The 20,098-nt window shown below is 64.8% G+C and overlaps 4 protein-coding genes across 5 annotated transcripts; all 4 read left to right on the forward strand.

Moving 5' to 3' along the window:
- Positions 1–1,435: 1,435 nt before the first annotated feature.
- LOC112986250 (uncharacterized) lies at positions 1,436–4,909 on the forward strand. The gene is made up of 2 exons (XM_064497310.1): positions 1,436–1,656; positions 3,455–4,909. The coding sequence occupies exons 1-2, from the start codon at positions 1,510–1,512 to the stop codon at positions 4,571–4,573; spliced, it is 1,266 nt and encodes a 421-aa protein (XP_064353380.1). The 5' UTR covers positions 1,436–1,509; the 3' UTR covers positions 4,574–4,909.
- Positions 4,910–7,890: 2,981 nt separating this feature from the next.
- DOHH (deoxyhypusine hydroxylase) lies at positions 7,891–12,569 on the forward strand. The gene is made up of 5 exons (XM_026105467.2): positions 7,891–8,009; positions 8,663–9,024; positions 9,573–9,649; positions 9,995–10,232; positions 11,403–12,569. The coding sequence occupies exons 2-5, from the start codon at positions 8,751–8,753 to the stop codon at positions 11,717–11,719; spliced, it is 906 nt and encodes a 301-aa protein (XP_025961252.2). The 5' UTR covers positions 7,891–8,009; positions 8,663–8,750; the 3' UTR covers positions 11,720–12,569.
- Positions 12,570–14,811: 2,242 nt separating this feature from the next.
- SMIM44 (small integral membrane protein 44) lies at positions 14,812–15,658 on the forward strand. The gene is made up of 2 exons (XM_064497520.1): positions 14,812–15,027; positions 15,330–15,658. The coding sequence occupies exons 1-2, from the start codon at positions 14,820–14,822 to the stop codon at positions 15,548–15,550; spliced, it is 429 nt and encodes a 142-aa protein (XP_064353590.1). The 5' UTR covers positions 14,812–14,819; the 3' UTR covers positions 15,551–15,658.
- A 1,874-nt stretch (positions 15,659–17,532) lies between these two features.
- On the forward strand, positions 17,533–19,538 carry SMIM24 (small integral membrane protein 24). 2 transcript variants are annotated; one of them, XM_064497640.1, is made up of 4 exons: positions 17,533–17,747; positions 18,221–18,338; positions 18,520–18,558; positions 18,832–19,538. In XM_064497640.1, the coding sequence occupies exons 1-4, from the start codon at positions 17,663–17,665 to the stop codon at positions 18,905–18,907; spliced, it is 318 nt and encodes a 105-aa protein (XP_064353710.1). In that variant the 5' UTR covers positions 17,533–17,662; the 3' UTR covers positions 18,908–19,538. The 2 variants fall into 2 exon arrangements, with proteins under 2 accessions (XP_064353710.1, XP_064353709.1); XM_064497639.1 differs by having other exon boundaries at positions 17,535–17,747; positions 18,829–19,538.
- Positions 19,539–20,098: the final 560 nt, after the last annotated feature.

The raw sequence follows: 20,098 nt of genomic DNA on the forward strand, positions 1-20,098 counted from the left end.
AAATTCCAGATTTTTCAAGAAATCAAGCATCCTAACAGCCTTTTTGCCAGGGCCCTGGAGGGATGGCCGTGATTCCCAGTCACCGCACAGGACCTCAGGGACACGGAATATCCCCACACCCAGAGGAAGTCCAAAAAATCCAACAGGACTCTGGGGGGATGTTTTATCTGGCACCACCTTTGAGGTAGAATCAATAAACTTGCAGGGTTTTTTTTTTTTCCCTAGTGCAAGTTCTTCCCCAAATCAGGAGTCCAGCCTGTCTTTCTGAGCTTTCCTGCATGTGTGGCAAACTAAATACACATGTGTTAATCACAGCGGAGCATGTGACAGGTCGGGGTATTTCCGACTCCATCTGGGCTCATAGTGCAACGGGAAACACAAAAGCCAAAGGGCTCCGGAGCCCCAGGCCAGCAGCCACCCAATGCACCTAGCTTTAAGCATATGAATAGAGGAGACCTGCGGAGCCCAAGGACACGTCGCAGCTTAAAGCTGATCAAGTGTGTAAATCACTGGGGTGGAGGGGAGGTTGCAGGTGGCCGCCAGGCTGGTGCCAGGGCCCTTTGTCCCAGGCCAAGGGGGCCCCCGCGGGAGGCCCTGGGGGGGCAAAGGAGCGAGCTGGGACGGATCCAGATTCAATAAAATATCTTCTCTGTGACAGCAACAGCCAAGAGTGACCTCGGAGAGGGGCACGAATGCACAGCCTCTGCTTGAGGCTGCGGGACAAAAGTGTTTGTGTGGAGGGAGGTGTTCGTGCACACGCACCGGAGAGATGCTGCCCAGCAGCACCTGCAGCTGGGCCTGGGGCTGTGCTGGGCAGCGCAGCTCGGCCGCTGTGCTGGGCCGGGCCGGGCTGGATTGCGCCGTCCCGGGGTTGTGCCAGGATTGTGCCTGGCTGAGCTGGGTGGGCCATCCTGGGCCTGTGCCCAGCCACGCCATGCCGGGGCTGTGCCAGGCTGGTGCTTGGCTGTGCTGAACTGAGCCATGCGGAGCAGAACCGTGCCACGCCAAGCCTGGCCAAGCTAAGCTGAGCTGAGTCCAGCCATGCCAAGCCAAGCTGTGCAGAGCCGAGCTGAGCCCGGCTGTGTGGAACTGAGCTGAGCTGAGCCATGCCGGACCGTGCCAAGCTGTGCCAGGCTGAGCTGGGCCGAGCTGAGCTGAGCTGGGCTGTGCCAAGCTGAGCCGTGCCATGCCAGGCCGTGCCAAGCCGTGCCAGGCTGAGCCGAGCTGAGCTGTGCCGTGCCATCCCAGGCCGAGCCGAGCCGAGCCGAGCTGTACTGTGCTGTGCCAAGCCGAGCTGAGCTGTGCTGTGCCATCCTGGGCCGGACCGAGCCGAGCCGAACCGGGCCGAGGCGAGCCGAGCCGGGCCAAGCCGAGCCGCGCCGAGCCGAGCTGTGCCGGGCCGCGCCGATCGGCGCCGGGGCGGCGCCCGCTCCCCCCCCGCGGGCCGCCGTGACCCCGCGGCGGCGCGGCCCTTCCCCTTCCAGGGCAGGCCGGGCTCCCGATTTGAAAATGCAGGAGCCGCTGCTGCTGCTGCTGTACCTGCTGATGCAGCGGCGGGCGGGCCCGCAGGGCGACATGGCCGGGCGCTGGGACGAGGGGCAGCGGGCCGCCTGGCTGCGGCAGTACTACACGCAGCGCCAGAAGCGCCTCATGACGGTGACGGTGACGGGGCCGCGGCGGGGCCGGGCCGGGGCGGGCGGCGGCGGGCGGCGCGGCCGGGCCGGGGCGGCGGGATGCTGCGGCCGCTGCCGGGAGCGGGCCGCGGCGGGAGGGCCGGGCGGCGACGGGGGGCACGGGGCAGCGCAGAGGACACGGGGGTGCAGGAGACACAAAGGACATGGGGACAGGGGACACGGGTTGCGAAGGACAGAGGGACACGGGGACACGAAGGACACGGGGGATGTGGGACAAAGCAAAGGATATGGAGGGACAGGGGACACGAGGGGCGCCGGGGACATGAAATACGTAAGATCTGGGGTGATACAGGGGACACAAAGGACACGGGTGCAGGGGACAGGGGGACACAAAGGACAGGGGAACACAGGGGTTTGAGGGACATGAAAGATGTGGGGACATAGGGAGACACAAAGAACAGGGGGGATGTGGGGCAACGCAAAGGACATGGGGACACCAAGGCTGGGGCACAGGGGATGGGGGATATGAAGAACATTAAAAATGTGAGGAAATAGGGGGACATAAAGGAAAGGGTACGGGAAACATGAAGGACATGAAACTTGGGGACATGGAGAGACATGGGTCTGGGGTCACAAAGGACATGAAAGATACAGGGACACGGGGGGCACAAAGGGTGGGGGACATAGGGGTATGGGGGACATGAAGGACATGAAAGATATGGGGACACGGGGGGACACAAAGGACATGGGAGATGGGGACATGGGGGACTTGAAGGACACAAAAGTTGCAGGGACACACACACAAAGGATGGGGGGACACAAAGGACATGGGAGACGGGGACATGGGGGACTTGAAGGACACAAAAGTTGCAGGGACACACACACAAAGGATGGGGGGACACAAAGGACATAGGGAACACAAGGGACAAGGGACATGAGGGACACAGGAACATGATGGATGGGAGCATGTGAAGGACATGGGCGGCCTGAAGATGGGGTGACATAGTGGATGTGAAGGGTGGGGGACACGAAGGATGGGAGGACACAAAGGACAACAGATACAAAGGATGGGGGGACATTGGCACATGAAGGACACAGGGGACACAAAGGACAGAGACATGAAGGATGAGGGGGACAAAGGACAGAGAGGAAGGCCTGAAGGAAACAGGACATGGAGGACGAGGGGCATGAGGGACGCAGGTTACAAGGAACATGAGGGACACCAAGGGTGGGGGGACACGAAGGAGAGGGGATGCAAAGGACACGGGGACACGAAGGACCTGGGCACATGGACGGTGGCAAGGGGGAAGTGTGGCAGCAGGGAGGGGACCTTGGGGAGGAAATGCTGTGAGCTCACTTTCCCTGGCAGCCAGGAAGGCAAAACAAGCCTCCTTTCAGTTTGAAGATGTTTTTTAGCATTTTGAAACCGATAGAAAGACAGGTCCCCTTGGCAAGCCGGGAGCACAGGCTGCTAATTCCCATTTCCAAATAACTACCAAGCCTGCATTTCCATTATTTGCTTCCTGCAAGAAAGCGAATAATATTTGTTTAAAAATAAAGAAAAAGTATGCTGACTGCCCCCCAAAGGACATTTTTTTCCCAGAAAGTTTCTCATATGCGAAATTTGGGCTCTTCATCCAGATTCACCTAGGGAAAAAATGATGCAGATTTTCCCTGTGGGGAGGGGATTGAATATTTGGGTGGCGCTCGGAGATTCTGCAAATGCAGTTTGATGGAGGTGCAGTGAATCGTGAAGAGCAGGGTGGGGGCCTGGGCGCAACGCCATCTCATGCCTGCCTTGTCTCCCCGCGACCTTGCAGCTCCTGATCGCTCGCCGGAGGAGAACCAGCTGTTATTTCTACCCCCGCGCATGGCCCAGCATCAGGAATGCAGACTGGTGGGAACGGGTGGTCATGAAGGAATTCCGGCCCCAGGACTGGCTGGAGAAGTTTCGGATGTCCAAGGAGACCTTTTTCTACGTGTGTAACCAGCTGCGGCCAGGGCTGGCTCACCACGGTGCCCACTTCCACTCCACGCTGCCCCTGGAGAAAAGAGTCGCCGTGGCCCTGTGGCACTTGGCCACCAATGTGGAGTATCAGACTATCAGCCCGCTCTTCGGCGTGGGGCCCGCCACGGTGCAGACGTGCGTCAGGGAGGTGAGTTACGCCGTGGTCTTGCTGCTAAAGCCGCTCTACCTCCGGCTGCCCAACGAAAAGGAGCTGGAGAACATGGTGCGCATCTTCCGTGCCCGCTGGGGCTTCCCGCACTGCATCGGTGCCTTGGACAGCCTTCACATCCCCATCAACCCACCTCTGCGTCTCAGTGCCGACTACTGCAACGGCCAGGGCTGGCACTCCATCCTGACGCAGGCCACCGTGGACGGGCTGGGCCAGTTCTGGGATGTCTCCACCGCCTTCCCCGGCAGCATGGAGAACAGCGCCGTACTGGAGAGCTCCAGCTTGTGGGTGCTGGCCAAGGAGGGCCGGCTGTGCCCCAACCCTCCCAAACATTTCATGGGGAAGGCGCAGAAATACGTGCTGCTGGGCGATGCCACCTACCCCTTGCAAGACTGGATACTCAAGCCGTACCAGGAGGATGAGAACCTCACGCAGCGGCAGCTGCAGTTCAACTACCGCCTCAAGCGGGCGCACAGCGTGATCGAGAACGCCTTCCTCCGCCTCAAGGCTCGCTGGCAGATCCTCCTCAAGTGCGATGACTGCAGCCTGGAGCTGCTGCCCACCCTCGTCCTCGCCTGTTGCATCCTGCACAACGTGTGCGAAGCTCACGACAACCCCTTCAACGAGGAGTGGCTGGAGGGCACCGAGCCGACCGAGCTGCCCAAGCCATGCCAGCCCGCGCCTGCCTCCATGGAAGACGGTCGGGCCGAGCAAGTGCGCGAGTTGATGTGCCAGTACTTTGAGACCTGCGGGGAGGGCTGATAGGGAAGGAGAAGCAGCCACGCACATCCTTGCTCGCGGACTTCCCATGAACTCCAGTAAATGTGACAGTAGCCCAGTGATACCGGGCTGTTCAACCAGGACTGCATCCTCTTGCCTTCTGCAAAATGCTGCCAGCAGAGCGAGGGCTGTCGGATGGGCTGGATAGACCGGCCTTTGCCGGAGGGAGGCCAGCTGCATCATGCTAATACTGTTTTTGCCGTGGTGATTTCAGGCAGTGGAATGTACTTCATGCCCTTGTTCTCTTCCAGGATTTGAATGATCTTGTGATGTGTTCTGTGCTGTATAAATAAAAAGGGGATCTAGGTTTGGCTAGGAGGGGCTGTCTGGTTTTCCCTTTCTCTACAGGATAAACGCGGGTCTGCGGAGCGCAGGGTGAGCGGAAGGAGTTGGCCCGCCGTTATGGAAGCTGTGTGATTTCCATCACCGCTGGGTGACCGGGGCCTGAAGGAAGGAACAGCCAGAGCCCAGATCTGCACGAGGTGACCTGAAGGCCAGCACTTCTGTGACGGTGTGTGTCCAACTGGGATGCACTTAGATGCTGAGGCAGGGGCCCAAAACTGACAGCTATTAGCCATGTTACAGTATGTCAACGAGCCACACTGAGCTCAGGAGCATATTAAGAAAGTGTTTGTCCCAAGGGTGCTATGCTCAGACCTGAAACCAGGAGACCTGAAATCAGAAGGCAAAACTCCTTTGGGGGTATAAAACTTTTGTAAATACACCTGGGAGGGGAAGGGAAGAAAGAGGCAGAGAAGAGCAGTAAGTTGCCTGGGGCTGGCACCGGAGTCGGGAATGAAATCACCTCTGCAAACTGCTGCTCTGGCTTCTGGTCAGCCAGTTTGTGCTCTCTCTCGGTTTGGGCGGGCTGAGCTGTCTCCAGCCTCAGATCCAAGCCCCATCCCCTTCCTCACTCTGTCTCTGCTGGGGTTACTGCCGTGATGGTCTGCGGTTTGGCCCAGAAAGTCTCTCTCCGTCTGCACCCTCCATGCAGCTGAGGCCTGGGCAGTGCCAGTGTCTCTGAGCTCTGTTAGGTGCTGGCGGCATTTCAGTGACATAAGGAGAGATGGCAGCAAGATGCGAGACAGAAGCAGGACCCAAGGCTGCTTGGGGAGGAGCAGGACTCTCCGCAGCAGCCTCACGAACCTCTGCAGAGATCCCGCCTGTAGTGAAACACGAGCGTCTGCTCGCACCTCTGCAGGGAAGGGCAGGGCAGACGCACCGCCGGCCAGATCCCAGCCCGGCTATAGCCCACAGCACCGGCGCGATTAGAAACGCACGGCTCTGCCTGATATCGTCTGAGAAATCAAGCTGCTGCGGTTTACTCCTCTGCTGTCCTCCCACCAGAGGCAAGAGCCCCATGGCACGCCGCCTCGGCCGTGCCAGGGCAGAGCACAAAGGCGCCTTCGTCAGCACTTTCTGTGAAGGCGGTAGGCGGGGGAACGGCACAGACACGTCTCGCCATGCCACCCGTCCTCCTGCGAGGTATCCCGTGCCCGAGGGGCTCGGCAGGCAGCTGCGGCTCTAACAGCGTGGGGTGCCCCGCTTTGGGGTGCATGGCAGAGCTCACAGGGGCACGGATGGTGATGCCCCGGACCGCCAGCAGCGGGTCAGTTGCCACCTCCCCATCTCACCTCAGCCAGAACGAACCGCGTTGGCTTGAACCCCAAATCTTCAGCCTCCTGGCAAAAGGCATTGGAGCAGCGGTGTGGGCTGCTCAGCTGCGGCAGATACAGCCAGACCCGGAAGGGGCCTGTTTGCAGCCTGCCCTTTCCTCACACCTGTGCCGGCATTTGATGGCTTGTTTATCATGGAAATCTAGTGGTTCCCTCTGTTTTGCATCAAAAAAGCGACTGTGTGTAGTCAGGAGGATCTGGTGATGCCGGCAAGCTGGAGGCGTAGGAAAGGTATTACACTGTGGTCCACGGCAAAGGGCGACTTGGGAACTCCATACAGCTTGTTTCAGCCCTTGCATCTTTGGGCAAGAAAACTTTTTTTTTTATATGCTTCTAGGATCAGCCATTGATTTTTAAACACAACAATGATTTTTCTTCTCTCCAAGAGCTGCAGTTTGAAAGGACACAGACCCCTGCGTGCTATGAACTAGCCATCGTCTAGGCTTTGTCCCCACATTGCAGAAGGGGGGGTCTTGCCTTTCCTTGCACAAGAAGGCATTTCTCAGCTGAGCGCAAACTCCAGCAGGGCTCACTGGGTTTGCCTTCCCGAAGCTCCCAGCTTCCTTTCCTGGCCCAGAGCAGGGGAGAAAGGGCTCCCTGTGGCTGAGCACGAGGATCACAACACCTCTAGCCTCATTCCTGCTGCATGCTGATACAAATCGCGAAGCCAAGGAGACGTCAATGGAAAATCAGGATCACCGAGAGTGGAGTGGGTGGGAAGCAGCAACCTGGAACACGTTCAGCTCCTGTTAGCAGCGGATGATGGCGCGCGTTGTTGTGGCCGCATCAGTAAATACCCGTGTCTGCCCTTCATGCCCTGCTCCTGCTTCGACAGCAGTGTTTGTGCAGCAGCAGCAGCGCGTTTGCACGCTGGCTGGGGTGCTGCGAGCGGTGCTGTACCCCGGGCTGATCCTCGGAGGCAGGTAGTGCACGGTGCTGGGATTGAAACCCTGAAGGCAGCCACGGGGGACTACTCCTGTTGGGAGATGCCGGGCTTTTCCCAAGCGTCGTGGAGTCAAAAATCACACAGAAAACAAAAATGCCTGTCTTTGAGCTCGGAGCACCAACCAGAGGAGGAAAGAGTATTTTTGCTCCTGTGCTTGGGGTGATGGGGCAGTCTTGGAGCTGCTGGAGCAGCCTGGGGGGCGATGGGGCAGCCTTGGGAGTGAGGGGGCAGCCTTGGGGGGCGATGGGGCAGCCTGGGGGGGGGCGATAGGGCAGCCCAGGGAGCAAGGGGGCAGCCCTGGGGGGCAGTGGGGCAGCATTGGGGGTCACGGGGCAGCCCAGCGAGTGAAGGGGCAGCCTTGGGGCGCAATGGGGCAGCCTGGGGGGGCAATGGGGCAGCCTATGAGGAAAAGTGACAACCTCGGGGGGGGTGATGGGGCAGCTCGGGCTGTGACAGAGTAGTCTGGGGGGTGACGGGGGGCAATAGAGCAGCCTTGAGGCGATGATGCGGTAGCCTGAGCGGACGATGGGGCGGCGCCCCCCTCCCCAGCGCTGTCGCAGGCCTCTGGGCCTGGGCCCCGCCGCCACTGCGCATGCGCCACCCCCCCCCCCGCTCCACTCCCTTGCTGCAACGCGGGGGGGCTGCCCGCCCCGGGCCGCTCCCACTCGGTGGGGGGAGCCGGATGCGGCCGCTCACGTGGGCGCAGGGTGGCTGCGCCCCCCCCCCCACCCGGAAGCTGCGATGGTACGAGCCGGCCGGCGCGGTCACGTGGGAGCGGCTGCGATGGCGGCGCGCGGTGAGTGCGGAGCGGACCCGGGCGTCGGGCTCGGACCCGGTCTCGCCGCGGGGGATCCGGGCTGGTCCCGTCCGGCCTGGCCCGCTGCGTTTCCGTCCCCGCCCCGTCTCGTCTCAGGCGTCCGGCCCAGCCCCGGGGGTGTCGGGTCCTTGTCCTCTCTTGGGGAACCCGGTTCGGTCGGGTCCGGTCGCCGTGCCGTCCCCGGGGTTCCCGTCCGGCCTGGCCCAGCCTGGCCCGGTCCGCTCCCGTCCCCGGGGATGAGGCTCGGTCCGCTCTGGCCTGGCCCGGCCGTTGGATCTGCCTGGAAGGGGTCGGGGTCGGCTCAGTCCGTCCCGGCACCGTCCCGGTGTTTTGCTCTTGGGGGCCCGGTTGAGCTGGGCCTGGTTCGGTCTGGTCCCGGTCCGGTCCTGTCCACACCGGGTCGGGGTTCGTCATCTCCCCACAGACGCCCCAGTCTGGTGGCTCCCCGGGGAAGGGCCCAGGGAGCTGCCGGCAGCATCAGGCCCAGCAGGGGCCGAATGGGGCCTCGTGTTGTCGCCCACCCCGGGGTGGGGGGGCCCTGCTGGGCGCTGGAGATGCCCCCGTCCCTGGGGCTGCCCCGGCTGCGCCCTGGCCCCTCCGCGGGCGCTTCCGACCCTCTTCCCCCCACGCAGCTGGCTGCAGAGCGTGACTGGAGAGAGCCCTGCCGGCAGCTCGCGTGTGACCCAGAGCCTGCTGCTTCCTGCTGCTGCTGCCGGGACCATGGTGACGGAGAAGGAGGTGGAGGCCATCGGCCAGACGCTGGTGGATGCGGCGCAGCCGCTGCCGGCCCGATTCCGGGCCCTCTTCACCCTGCGCAACCTGGGCGGCCGCGCAGCGGTGGACTGGATCAGCCGAGCCTTTGGAGACAGCTCCGCACTGCTGAAGCACGAGCTGGCGTACTGCCTGGGCCAGATGCAGGACGAAGCGGCCATCCCTGTGCTGGTCCGGGTGCTGGAGGACACCCGCCAGGAGCCCATGGTCAGGCACGAGGCGGGTATGATGGCTCAGGGTCCGCGCGCTTTCAGGCTGCCCCTGTGGGTGCAGGGGAAGGGTCTGGCCTGTGAGTGGAGCTGTGGGTGCTTCTCTAAGCACTGAGCAGCTTGTGAGGCCCAATCCAACCCGCCTTTGCTACGTGCTGGCCATCTCTGCTGGCATCCAGCAGTGGGGATGTTCCCTGTCACCGAGCTGGGCCTGAGAGGGAGCTGGGAGGTACCATGGAGCCTCTTGAAACACAGGTTGTTTCCTTTTGAGCGTCATGGCTTGGAAAGCCCTAAAGGGTTTAACCGCCTCATCCCGTCCCCAAGCCAGACCGGTTGACCAAGCCTTCTCCCTTCTGCTGGCCAAGGTGCCTCCTACCACGCTTGTTCCCATGGCTGTGCCATTTAAGATCTGTCCGAGTCAGGCCCATGTCACTGCTTCAGAGCAGGGTGAGGCCTGATCGGAGGATGCAGCAGGGTCCTCTTCACCCAGTGCCTGTAAGTGAGGAGGGGCACCTCGCTTCCTTAGAGATCTTAGTGATGTCCTGCCTTGTCCTTCCTTAAGGTGAAGCTTTGGGTGCTATTGGGAATCCTGATGTGCTGGACGTCCTGAAACGCTATTCGGAAGATCCCGTGGTTGAGGTGAGGCTCTCTGGGGGCTCGTTTCCCGCGGGGTTCGGTGCTGCTGGTGTTGAAGGGTGGCCTTAGGCTGAGGAGCTTGGGCTGTGCTAGGGGGAGTCACTCCTGAGCAGCACCGTGAGCTGCGTCTTGCTGTGTGCCAGCATCCAGCATCCCGTCCTTCAGCTAGGAGTGTCCCGGATCAGCAGCACGTGGTCGCTGTCAGAGCCAAGTGACGAGGAGGTGAAGCCAAGTGCTTGGCAGGATGTCTGATCCGCGCAGCCTGGCTGCAGCAGGGAAGCCCTGGGCACGTGCTGGGAGCACTTGACGCTCTGTCCCGCAGCCAGGGTCCTGTCTCTGTCCCCGCAGGTGGCGGAGACGTGTCAGCTGGCAGTGAGGAGGCTGGAGTGGCTTCAGGAGAACAAGGAGGAGCCAGGTGCCAGCCCCTACCTGTCGGTGGATCCCGCTCCTCCCGCTGAGGAGACGGATGTTGCCAAACTCCGTGAAACCCTCCTGGATGAGTCGCGCACTTTGTTTGACCGCTACAGGGCCATGTTTGCCCTGCGAAACCTGGGGAGCCGGGAGGCTGTGCTGGCACTGGCTGACGGTAAGGGCAAGCCTGGGACTGCCTGCTCTCTCCTTGCTATCAGTCTGTACAAGTTAAACCAGGGTTGGCTCTTCCCAAATTCAGGGCTGCCAGAGCCGCAGGGCTCCAGCTAATTTCCTCACATTGCTGTTTCTAGAGCCATCGTTCCGCTGTCTGCTTGCCGTGGCAAAGGAGCAGCATCATAAAGGGCTCGGTGCTCTCTGGGAGCACTTTCTTGGGAAGTTGGAAGATCTTGGGTGTCTTCCATCCTTCCTGGTGTTTCACAGCACCCTTTCCCTCCTGCAGTCCTCCTTTCTCTGTGGGTCCTGGTAGGAGAGGGCATGGCCCGTAATGTTGGTGGTAGATTTGCCAGTCTGACCTGGCATTTTCTGGTGGGACCTGTGTGACCGGGTGCTGGAGTCCTGTCCTGGAAATGCAGAGGTCAGCCAACCTCATCCTTGGATTTGGAAATAGTTCTGGGGACAGGAATGAACATCTCCTGGGTGGGGAAGGGGCAGAGCACAGCCCAGAACCCCTTTCCCGCCAGCCCAAGGGAAGTGGACGAGGCTCTCCAGCCGGCCGGCGCAGGCCAAGGGTGTGTCTGTGCCGTGAAATGAGGTGTGCGGTGATCTGTGAGCTTGTGCCGCGGCGTCTCGACCCCGCAGGGGTTTCCCTGCAGCACGGGAGGGCTTGGGGCTGCGGCTGTGCTGCCGGTCTGCTCCGGGCACACTGCGCTGGTAGGACGTGGCCCGCGGGCAGCGCAGACGCCTGGGGCGAGCGAAGGCGCTTGCTGGGCGGACGGCTACGGCACCGCGCCTTGCCGTAGTCACGAGGGGGCGTCTCTCGCCTGCGCTGCGCCGTGGGGCACCGCTGCCGGTGCCTGCAGCCGCTCTGGATGATCGGGGCTGCTGTGGGGTCAGGGCGTCCGGCGGGGGCCGCGGCCACGATTTGTGAGGGAGCAAGGTGGGACGGGCGCCCTGGGGGACAGCACTCCCGGTAAGTGCTACAACCCCGTCCCCGTGTCCCTGATGGGTCAGGCGTGGTGACCGCTTACTCTTCACCGCTAGACCGACCTGCTGCTCAGCAGCCAGCTCCCCTCAGTTGCTGCCCCTCTCGGGTGGGGAGGGTCTGGTCGGGTATCCCAGCGTGCGCTGGGGTCCGCGGCGGCTCACTCTCGCCTCGTCCCCGCAGGCCTGCGGTGCGGCAGCGCCCTCTTCCGCCACGAGATCGGCTACGTGCTGGGCCAGATGCAGCACGAGGCCTGCGTCCCCCAGCTGACGGCCGCGCTGCGGAGCCGCGCCGAGAGCCCCATGGTGCGCCACGAGTGCGCCGAGGCCCTGGGCTCCATCGCCCGGGCGTCCTGCCTGGAGACCCTGCGGGCCTTTGCCCACGACGAGGAGCGGGTGGTGCGGGAGAGCTGCGAGGTGGCGTTGGACATGTACGAGTACGAGAACGGCTCCCAGTTCCAGTACGCTGACGGGCTCTGCAAGCTGCAGGCCTCCGCCTGAGCCCTCGGCTGGGAAGCGCTGGCCGGGGCGAGCTGCCTGCCACCCCCAGGCCCGCTCTCCCTGCCCTCCATCGACACACAGGGCCTGCGAGGCCGGATCTGTGCCCTGCCCCGGCACAGATGAAGGAGGAACCAGCTTTTGCTCTCTGGCAACGTTACAGCCTGTTTCTTTGTCCAAATCCAGGCTGAGCTGCTACTTGCCCCCCGTTTCCTGGGCCTGCCCCCCTTCCCTTTTGCTGGCAGGATCAGCATTGCCTGCCTGCAGCCCGTCTTGGGGCTGGGGCTGGGTGGGCTCTTCTCTGCGTGTCGGAGCCTATCGCAGCTGCGTGGGGCCTGGGGCTGCTCTGGGGCTGCCCTGCAATGGCAGCTTGGTGCGAAAAGGCTCTGCTCACCTTGCTTTAGCTTCTCCGGAGGGGCCAGGGTTGGCTTCAGGCCATCGCTCCCGTGGGCTGTAGCTACACAATGTCTAGAAATTGCTCCTGGTGTTGGTGCAGAGACGGATCCCTCCTTGCCACGACGGCTGCAGGGGTGGTGGAGGAGCTGGTGTGGGTTTGGCCTCTCCTGTCAGGGCAGGCTCCTGTGCTTGCAGCAGCCTTTGCCCTAGGTTGGAGGTTGTTTCATGGCAAAGTCTGGAAGATTTGGCCATGGTTTTTCTTTCTGCAGGGAACCACTCTGTGATTAGGGCTTACAGGGTGAGGCAGAGCCTGCCTGGACTTCCCCTGTGTTTAACCAGACCTGGCAGGGCTGAGGCTGGTGTCTCCTGCTGTCACCCAGCACCCCAGTGCCCTGGGCTGCCCCAGTGCGGACGTGTGTGGGGCTGGGAGGAAATAAAGCGTTGGCCTTGTGCACTAGCACGTGAGTCGAGCTGTGATTTCGCCCTGCCCGGCTGGGAGCGTACCCAGCGCTGCAGGATTGGGACCAGGCCGGCAGTCCCTGCGGCTGCTGCCATGGGGAGAGCACCGGGGGGGGGACCCCGATGGCACAGGGGCAGAGACCTGCTCCCCACGACGCCCTGGCCCTGGTAAGGCCATGGGGCAGACGTTGCCCAAGGGATGGCTCGTGGCTCAGTGCCCTGGAAGCCCCCGACGGTGCTGCCTGGCAGGGAGAGGCCCCCGATCCTGTGGGGCCTTGCTGCCCGTGCCCTGTGCTCCTGGGGGGCACCTGAGCGGGCTGCAGCTCCCTGCTTCTTGCTTACAGGTGCTTTTCCCTTGGCCAAAGTCACTTTATGAGTCACTCTCACAGGCTCAATCCTCTTAGTCCTTAAAGCTGCTGCTTCCCCGGCGAGGTGGCCAGCTCTGCGTCCCCTCTGCGCCCAGGTCTCGGTCTGGCCCAGTGCAGGACCCCATGGAAGGGGGTTTTATGGGGGAGATGATGATTTTAGTCACCTATTCCTCCCTCCAAGAACCCAGACACGTGCCAAAGTGCAGTGGCCAGGGCTGCTTGCGTGTGACGTGGAGGGGACGGGCCATGGGCTGCCGGTCCTCGGTTCCTCCATGTTGCTGGCGATGAACTAGTGCTTTCACGCCCTTTAGGAGCCAGCAGCTGTGATGGGGCTTCTTGCCTTGCTTCCTCCATCCTTAGCTCGGGGATGATAGGCAGCAGCCCTGCTGGCATTTGCCTGGTTTCGGGTGTCCCTGTGCCCGTCTCGGTCCTGCCGTGGGGCTGGGGCCGGGCCGCGGGAGGTGCCGTTTCCCTGCTGCCACGTTATCAGTGGGAGGCTGCTGCCGGGCCCTGCGCTGGGGCCTTATCAGAGCGCAGGCCTTCGGGCGCGCTGCGAACGCGCTCGTCAGTGTTTACCAGCTTGTTTGTCCCCGGTTATCGCGCCGGGCTGCGCTAACCCTTGCTCTCTGCTCTTCCCCGGTGCCCGCACGTGCCCACGTTTCCACCTGAGCTTCCTTTGGCGCAGGCAGAGCGCGCCCGGCTCCCTGCCGTGAGGTTTGCTCTGCTTCCCCCAGCTGCAGAAACCCTCCAGTCCTTCAAGCTCCTTTTAAGCCCGGATTGGAATGAAACCGGCATTTTTGCGGCCGCAATCCGGCTGGGGGAGGCCCGGGCGCAGCCGAGCGGGGATGCGCGCGAGGGCCTGGCCCTGGCCTGCGGCGGAGGAGGGCCCGGGCACCCAGCCCTGCCCTGGCACCGCACCCGGCGGCTCCGACACGGCACCTTAATCCCTCCCTGGCAAACCCACTCCGGGGAAGGATTTTTCTTTTTCCCAAGGTCATTTGGGCAGCTGGTGGGGGAGGAGGGCATGGGACTCGGGCGTCCTGGGGCCGGTGGGCAACAGGGCAGGCCCTGGGGTTGGTGGCTGACCCGTGCCCAGCCCCGGTGCTGAGGGCATCGCTTTGGGGCACTGCCTGGGCTCTGCACCCCTCTGATCCTCGTCGAAGCAGAGATGCTGGGCGCAGAGATGCTGCGCCCGGCGGGTGCATTTGGGAAGATCCCGGCCCCTCGCTGTGGGTGCCGCTGGGTTGCTTCGACCCGCAGGATCAGAGGGCGGTCGGTGCCCTTCGGAGCAGGCGGCAGGGTGTCGTTGCCTGGATTTCGCACCATCTGCTCGGGGGATTCAGGGCCCGCGGAGGGATTTAGCCCGGCTCGGGGGGAGCGTGCCTGTGCGCCCTCCGCCGCGGGGCTCTGCGCGTCCTCCCTGTCCCCACGCTTGGGGTCCCCAGGCCACCACCGGCTCCCTGCTTGGAAGGGGACAGAGACGCCTGCGGCACTGCCTGGGGGGGGATTTTGGGGGCCCCAAGCCATCCTGGGGAGCGAGCGCTCACTGCCCCCAGGCTGAGCCTGCCTGGGCTGTGCCCGGATTAGCAGGCGCTAAGCTCCTTCCTTCGGATGCTCCATCCCGTGCGGCGGAGGGAGGCCGGTGGCGGCTCCCCGTCGCGCGGAGCAGGGACTCATCCTGCCATCGGGCACGGCCACCCCGCTGTCCCTGCTGGCAGCGTGAGCCACCGAGAGCCACCCACAGGGACCCCAATGCCACTTCCCCCCTGTGACCCCTGGCACGGGGGAGGCTTCGGTGGCTCTGGGCCGGGGTGTGGGGGCGGCTGGCGATGGCCCTTGCGGGGGGCCCCGCGGGGGACAACGGCACCCTGCTCCCAGGCATGGGGGGAGCCCTGGAGCTGCGGCGCCTGCTGCAGGCACCCCCCGAAGAGGACGGGGTGCTGTACGTGGACTACAAGCCCCCGGCCCTGGACAGCATCCGCCTGCCCCGCTACGTCCTCTACCTGATGATGGCGGCCGCGCTGGTGCTGGCGGTGGCATACGCCATCGTGGGCCACCTCATCAAGGACCTGATGCACGACTTCGCCGGTGAGTGGCGGGGGCTGCCCGGGACGCGGGTCGAGCTGCCTGGCTCCTTCTGGGGCTGAACGGCGGCGGGGGGCTTCCCCCAGCGGTGGTTTTGCCGGGGGGTTGTTTCCTCGGCGGTCTCGGCCCCGCAGGCGCTCGCTGCCCCGGCACCAGCGTGGGGGGGCTGGCAGACGGGGGGGTCCTGGCCGCAGAGGCAGCGCCGGGGCGTTTGGGCAGGGGATCCCGGTGCCCGGCCGGGGCCGAGGGCTGGGGGCTGCTGGGGACCTGCCCAGCTGCTTAGGGCTCCCTCTCTGCCCTTGCAGACTGGGCTTTCGGGCCCAAGGCGGAGGAGGAGAAGGCAGTGATGGCTGAAGGGAGCGTCCTGGACGTGGAGTGGCTGGAGGAGGACGGGGCCGCGGCGGCGGAGCGGGAGGGCGAAGGCACCGGAGCGCTGCCAGGCATGGAAAGCGCCCCGCTGCCGCCCTCTGCCGCCCCGCGCAGCTCCATCTCCTTCGCGGACCCCCCCAAGAAGAGGCTCTTCTAGGGCTCGGGGCCGTCCCGCGCCTCCTGGGACCACAGTGGTGCCTCGCGGTCAGAGCGCGGGGCGGCTCATGGACACGTGTCCCGGGCGTCCCACATCCACCCGGCACTTGGGGACCTGGGAGCCATCGGACTCGCGGGGTGCAGCATGTTTGCTGTGCTACCCGGTGCCTGTGCACCCGCGTGCCCGTGCCCGCGCGCCCGTCGCTGCATGGTGGCCCCAGCGTGGGAAGCCACCTGCGTGACAGATAAGCGCGTGGCGCGGCCGGGAAGGACGTGCGGGCACCGGCAGCCCCGGGCGCCTGCGGGCAGCGCCGTCCTTGGCCCGTCTCTTATCGCGGGGCTCGAACCGAGCTGCCCCCGTCAATAAAGCGGTCTGGCTGAGCCGGGTGGTTGTCCCCTGTGTGACGAGCGTGCGCACGTGGCGGTGCTTGGGACCGTGCCACCTCTCGGCACGGATACCGGCACAGACACGCGCCCAGATGTGCGCCCAGATGTGCAGACACGTATGTGCACACACGCACACGCGTGCTTGCCATGTCAGGGCCGGATTTGCAGCCACCCCCCCAGCACCGTGCCTGATCCGTGCCCTGGGCACCGCTGGCCTGTGCCCCCCGCGGATGGGGCAGAGCTCAGTGGCACCCATGGGTGCTCCCAAAGCCAGCCTGGGCCACAAGCCCCATTAGGGCTGGGGTCCGGGAGGGAGCACCGTGGGTCGGGGCTGCTTTGTATGGACCCCCCTCCCCATCCTCTGCCTAAACTAGGGCTGGGGCTGCCCCCCCTCCCCCCGGCGGTGGGGGCAGAGCGGAGCTCCTGCCTCCCCAGTTGCTCTTCCAAGGTCTCGCCGATAACGCTATTAATATTTAGCTTTTTATGGGCGCCCGTCACTCCCCGGGCATGTGATGGGCAGAGGCATCCGCCGGGCGAGCTCTTGCTGGGGGCCTCTGCTGGCACTGGGGTTCGAACCGGGAATCCCTTGCGTGGCCCCCCCTCCCCCCCCAACTGCCCGGACCATGCCAGGCCCCGGTGGGGCAGCCCGGGGTGCCCGCTGGCCCCAGGGTGCCCTGGCCTGGCGCAGCCCCACTGCCCACCCCCCCCCAAGCTGGTGTTGGTGTGGGTGGGGCAGTGGGGGGGTGCGTCGGCACTGCCCGCCCTGCCTATGGGCCCCGTCCTGGCGCGCTGCCCCTTCCCCAGGGCCCGGCAGGGCAGGAGCAGTGTGCGTGGGGGCGGGATGCTGCCCTCGACCTGCCAGAGCCCCACTGCTCTACCAGGCTCAGTGCCAACATGGGGCAGAGGGGATGGAACGGGGCAGGGGCACCAGGCAGGATGGAGATTCCCCATCTATCTGTTCATCCCTCTATCCATCCATCCTATCATCCGTTTACCCATCTGGCCGTACATCCATCCACCCACCCACCCATCCACCTACTTACCCATCCATCCACCTATCTGTTTATCCATCCATCTATCTGTCCATCCACCTATCCATCTGTCCATCTATCCATCTACCCATCCATCCACCCCCCATCCATACACCTGTCCATCCATCCATCCATCCAGCCACCCATCCGTCCAGCTGTCCATCTGTCCATCCATCTAGCTGTCCATTCATCCATCTACCCAGCCATTCACCCAACCATCCATCCATTCACCCATCCATCTGTCCATCGATGTCTCCGTCCACCTGTCCGTCCACCCATCCGTTCGTTCATCCATCCATCCACCTGCCCGCCCACCTGTTGCCACTGCAGAGCCGTGTTTCTAAAAAAAAAGAAGAGAAGCCCCAAATCTTTCTCATCTGACCCCCAGTCTTTCTCATCTGACCCCGCCGTGCCCCGTGGTCCCCAGGGCGGTGCCCCAAGGGTGCCCCGAGGGGGCCGAGCCCGCCGGGGCTGAGATGCCACCTCCCAAGGGTTAAGGAAACCCCGTTGCCATGGCACTTGGTGGCACTTGCCCTCTGCAGCCCAATAAAAGCGCCCGTTGGCCCCGCGGTGCAGAGTGCTGGCGGCGGCGGCGGAGACGAGCCCGCCTCGGGGTCCAGGGTCCAGCCGTGCCCAGTCCGTCCATCCATCTGTCCGTCTGTCCGTCCGCCTCCCCGCACTTCGTGTAGCCCCAAATGCGGAGGCCAGCGGCTCCCGGGGCCCCCCTGCCCCTCTCGCTCCTGCTGCTCGTCCTCGCGGCCACCGCACAGGGACAAGAAGGTAGGTGCCACCGGGGTCCCTCCGGGCGCCCGCGCCCCGGGGTGCCCTGAGAGGGGTGGCACGGCCCACCCGGAGGGCACAGCGGCCGGGAGACGCTCCCAGCAGGACCAGCCCATCCCAGGGCCCTCCCTGCCAAGGGCACAGCATGTCACCTCGCTGGTGGGTGCATGTCACCAGTGGGCATTGCCAGAGCAACCATTTTGGGGTCAGACCAGCAGGATTTGGGGGTTCCTGGTGCCCCACTCCATGCCAGACCCCCCCCCCCCGTTGTCCTCCTGCAGGGACAGGGGACAGCTGTGGTGGTGCCGGGAGCCGTCACGGGGGCTTGGCACCCAAGGGGCAGTGCAGGAGGGGGTAGCTGGGTGGCTGCCAATGTCCCCCGGTGTCCCAGCCCCCTGTGTCCCCAGGGTGGAGGGGTCCTGTCCCCCACAGGACGGGTCCCCTGAGCCAGTCCCCGTCCCCCTGCCTTGCAGTCACCAGCTCCAACGGGCTGCAGCCCTGGCTCGTGGGCCTCACTGCTGTCGTCGTCTTCCTCTTCATCGTCTTCCTCATCCTGATCGCCAACCGGCTCTGGCGGATCCGGATGCGCAGGTGAGCGGGGCGGCCGGGTCGTGGCCCTCGCCCGCATCCTGCGTCCGTGCTGGGCCGTTGGGGGGGCACGTGGCAGTGGGGGGGGGCACATGGTCTGGCCGTGCCAGGCACCCAGTGGGGTGGACACGGGGAGGGGACAGGGCTGTCCCCAAGCACCGCTCACCCCCCTTCTCTCCTGCAGGAAGAGCGACAAGTCCCAGGAAAACCAGGAATTTCACAGGTACCGGCGCGCGGGCTGCGCGGCACCCTGCGCCCGCCAACATGCTCTGCCAAAATACCCCCCCCCCGGCCCCCACTCCGGGCCTCTGTCCCCCCCCACGTTGCCCTGGGGAGGGGCCCAGGGGGGGCAGGACACGGGGTTAAAGCCCACGGGCTTGGTGGGGCCCAGTGCCGCGCATGGGGCACGCGTGGGTCAAAGTCCCCGGCGGTGGGGCTGGGGGGGCCGGAGGGCCGGGCCCTGCTGACGCCCCCCCCCCCCCCCAATCTGCAGCAGGGTTCAGAAGAACGTCTATGAAAACCCAGTGGTGCAGAACGAGGAGGATGAGAAGAGCAAAGCCACGGCCCTGTGATGCTGCCCAGCACGGCCCGTCCCGCAGGACCACCCTGCTCCCCCCCGGCCACTGCTGCGGCCCCGCTGGCGTCTCTGCGCAGCCTGGTGCAGCCCCGGCTGCCCGGGCACGGGGGTCTCCGTGGGGCCTGGGGGCAGCCACCCTCACTGCTGAGTGTCCCTTCCAGCTGCGCTTTAGTGGGTGCTGGGGAGTCCCCTGGGCTCGCCCTCACCCCAGCCCGGGAGGGCAGGAATCCAGTCCGGGTTTTGCCGGCGCGGGCAGCAGGTGAAGTGTGCCAACAGCAGCCCCTGCGGCTGCCACCAGGCCCTGGGATGGATTTCTGTGCCCACCGGAATGGATTGGGGAGGGCAAAGGTTGGGGTGCTGCCCGCCCCCCTGCCCCGGCCACAGGGCCGGTGTGGGGCTGCCCCGTCCCGCCTGGCACCGGGAGCCAAAGCTGCTGAGACCCACCCCGGCGGGGCAGGGCCTGGGGGACCCCCGCCCTTGTGCCCCACTGAGCTCTGGGCCTGGCAGGGGGCTGGGGTGGGGGGGCCCCTGGGCTGGGCAGGGGGCCGTGCCGGGGCTGTGGGGTGCCGGGTGGGCGCGGGGCACCGTGCCCCAGCTGTACGCGCAGTAAAGATCGCCAGCCTGCCCGGGGTGAAGTGTCTGCAGCTGCGTCGCCCGGGGGGGCACCGCTGGCCTGTGCCCGGGGGGGGGGGGTGGCAAGTGCCGGGTGCAGGCCTGGCGCCAGGGTGATGGGCCCCTTGGCACTGCCCCAGCACCCTGCACCGCTGCGGGGCTGTGGGCACTTTGGGCCAGCCCCACCGGGGAGCCGTGCCACCCTGTGTCCCATCAGGCCTGGGTGCCTCCCCCGTGCTGCCAGCAGGGCACATGTCCCCGGCCTGGCATGAGATGAGCTGCCAGGGCTCAGCGACCTCAGCGCAGGTCCTGCTGAAGCCACCACCCGCCATGGGGCCCCGGCGTCCGGCCCGGTCCCCACCCTCGCCCCCCCTGCCCCGTGTCCCCCTGCCCCATGTCCCCCATCCCATGTCCCCATGCCTCATGCCCACTGCCCCATGTCCCCCTGCACCGTGTCCCCTTGTCCCCTGCCCTCCCACCTTGCGTCCCCCTGCCCCATGCCGGGGGGTGCTCAGTGCCGCCGTGCCCCATGGCGCAGAAAGATGCCCGGGGGCACTCGGCACGTGTGCGCATG

Source organism: Dromaius novaehollandiae, chromosome 25, assembly GCF_036370855.1.
Source record: "Dromaius novaehollandiae isolate bDroNov1 chromosome 25, bDroNov1.hap1, whole genome shotgun sequence".
In the NCBI taxonomy this organism is placed as follows: Eukaryota; Metazoa; Chordata; class Aves; order Casuariiformes; family Dromaiidae; genus Dromaius; species Dromaius novaehollandiae.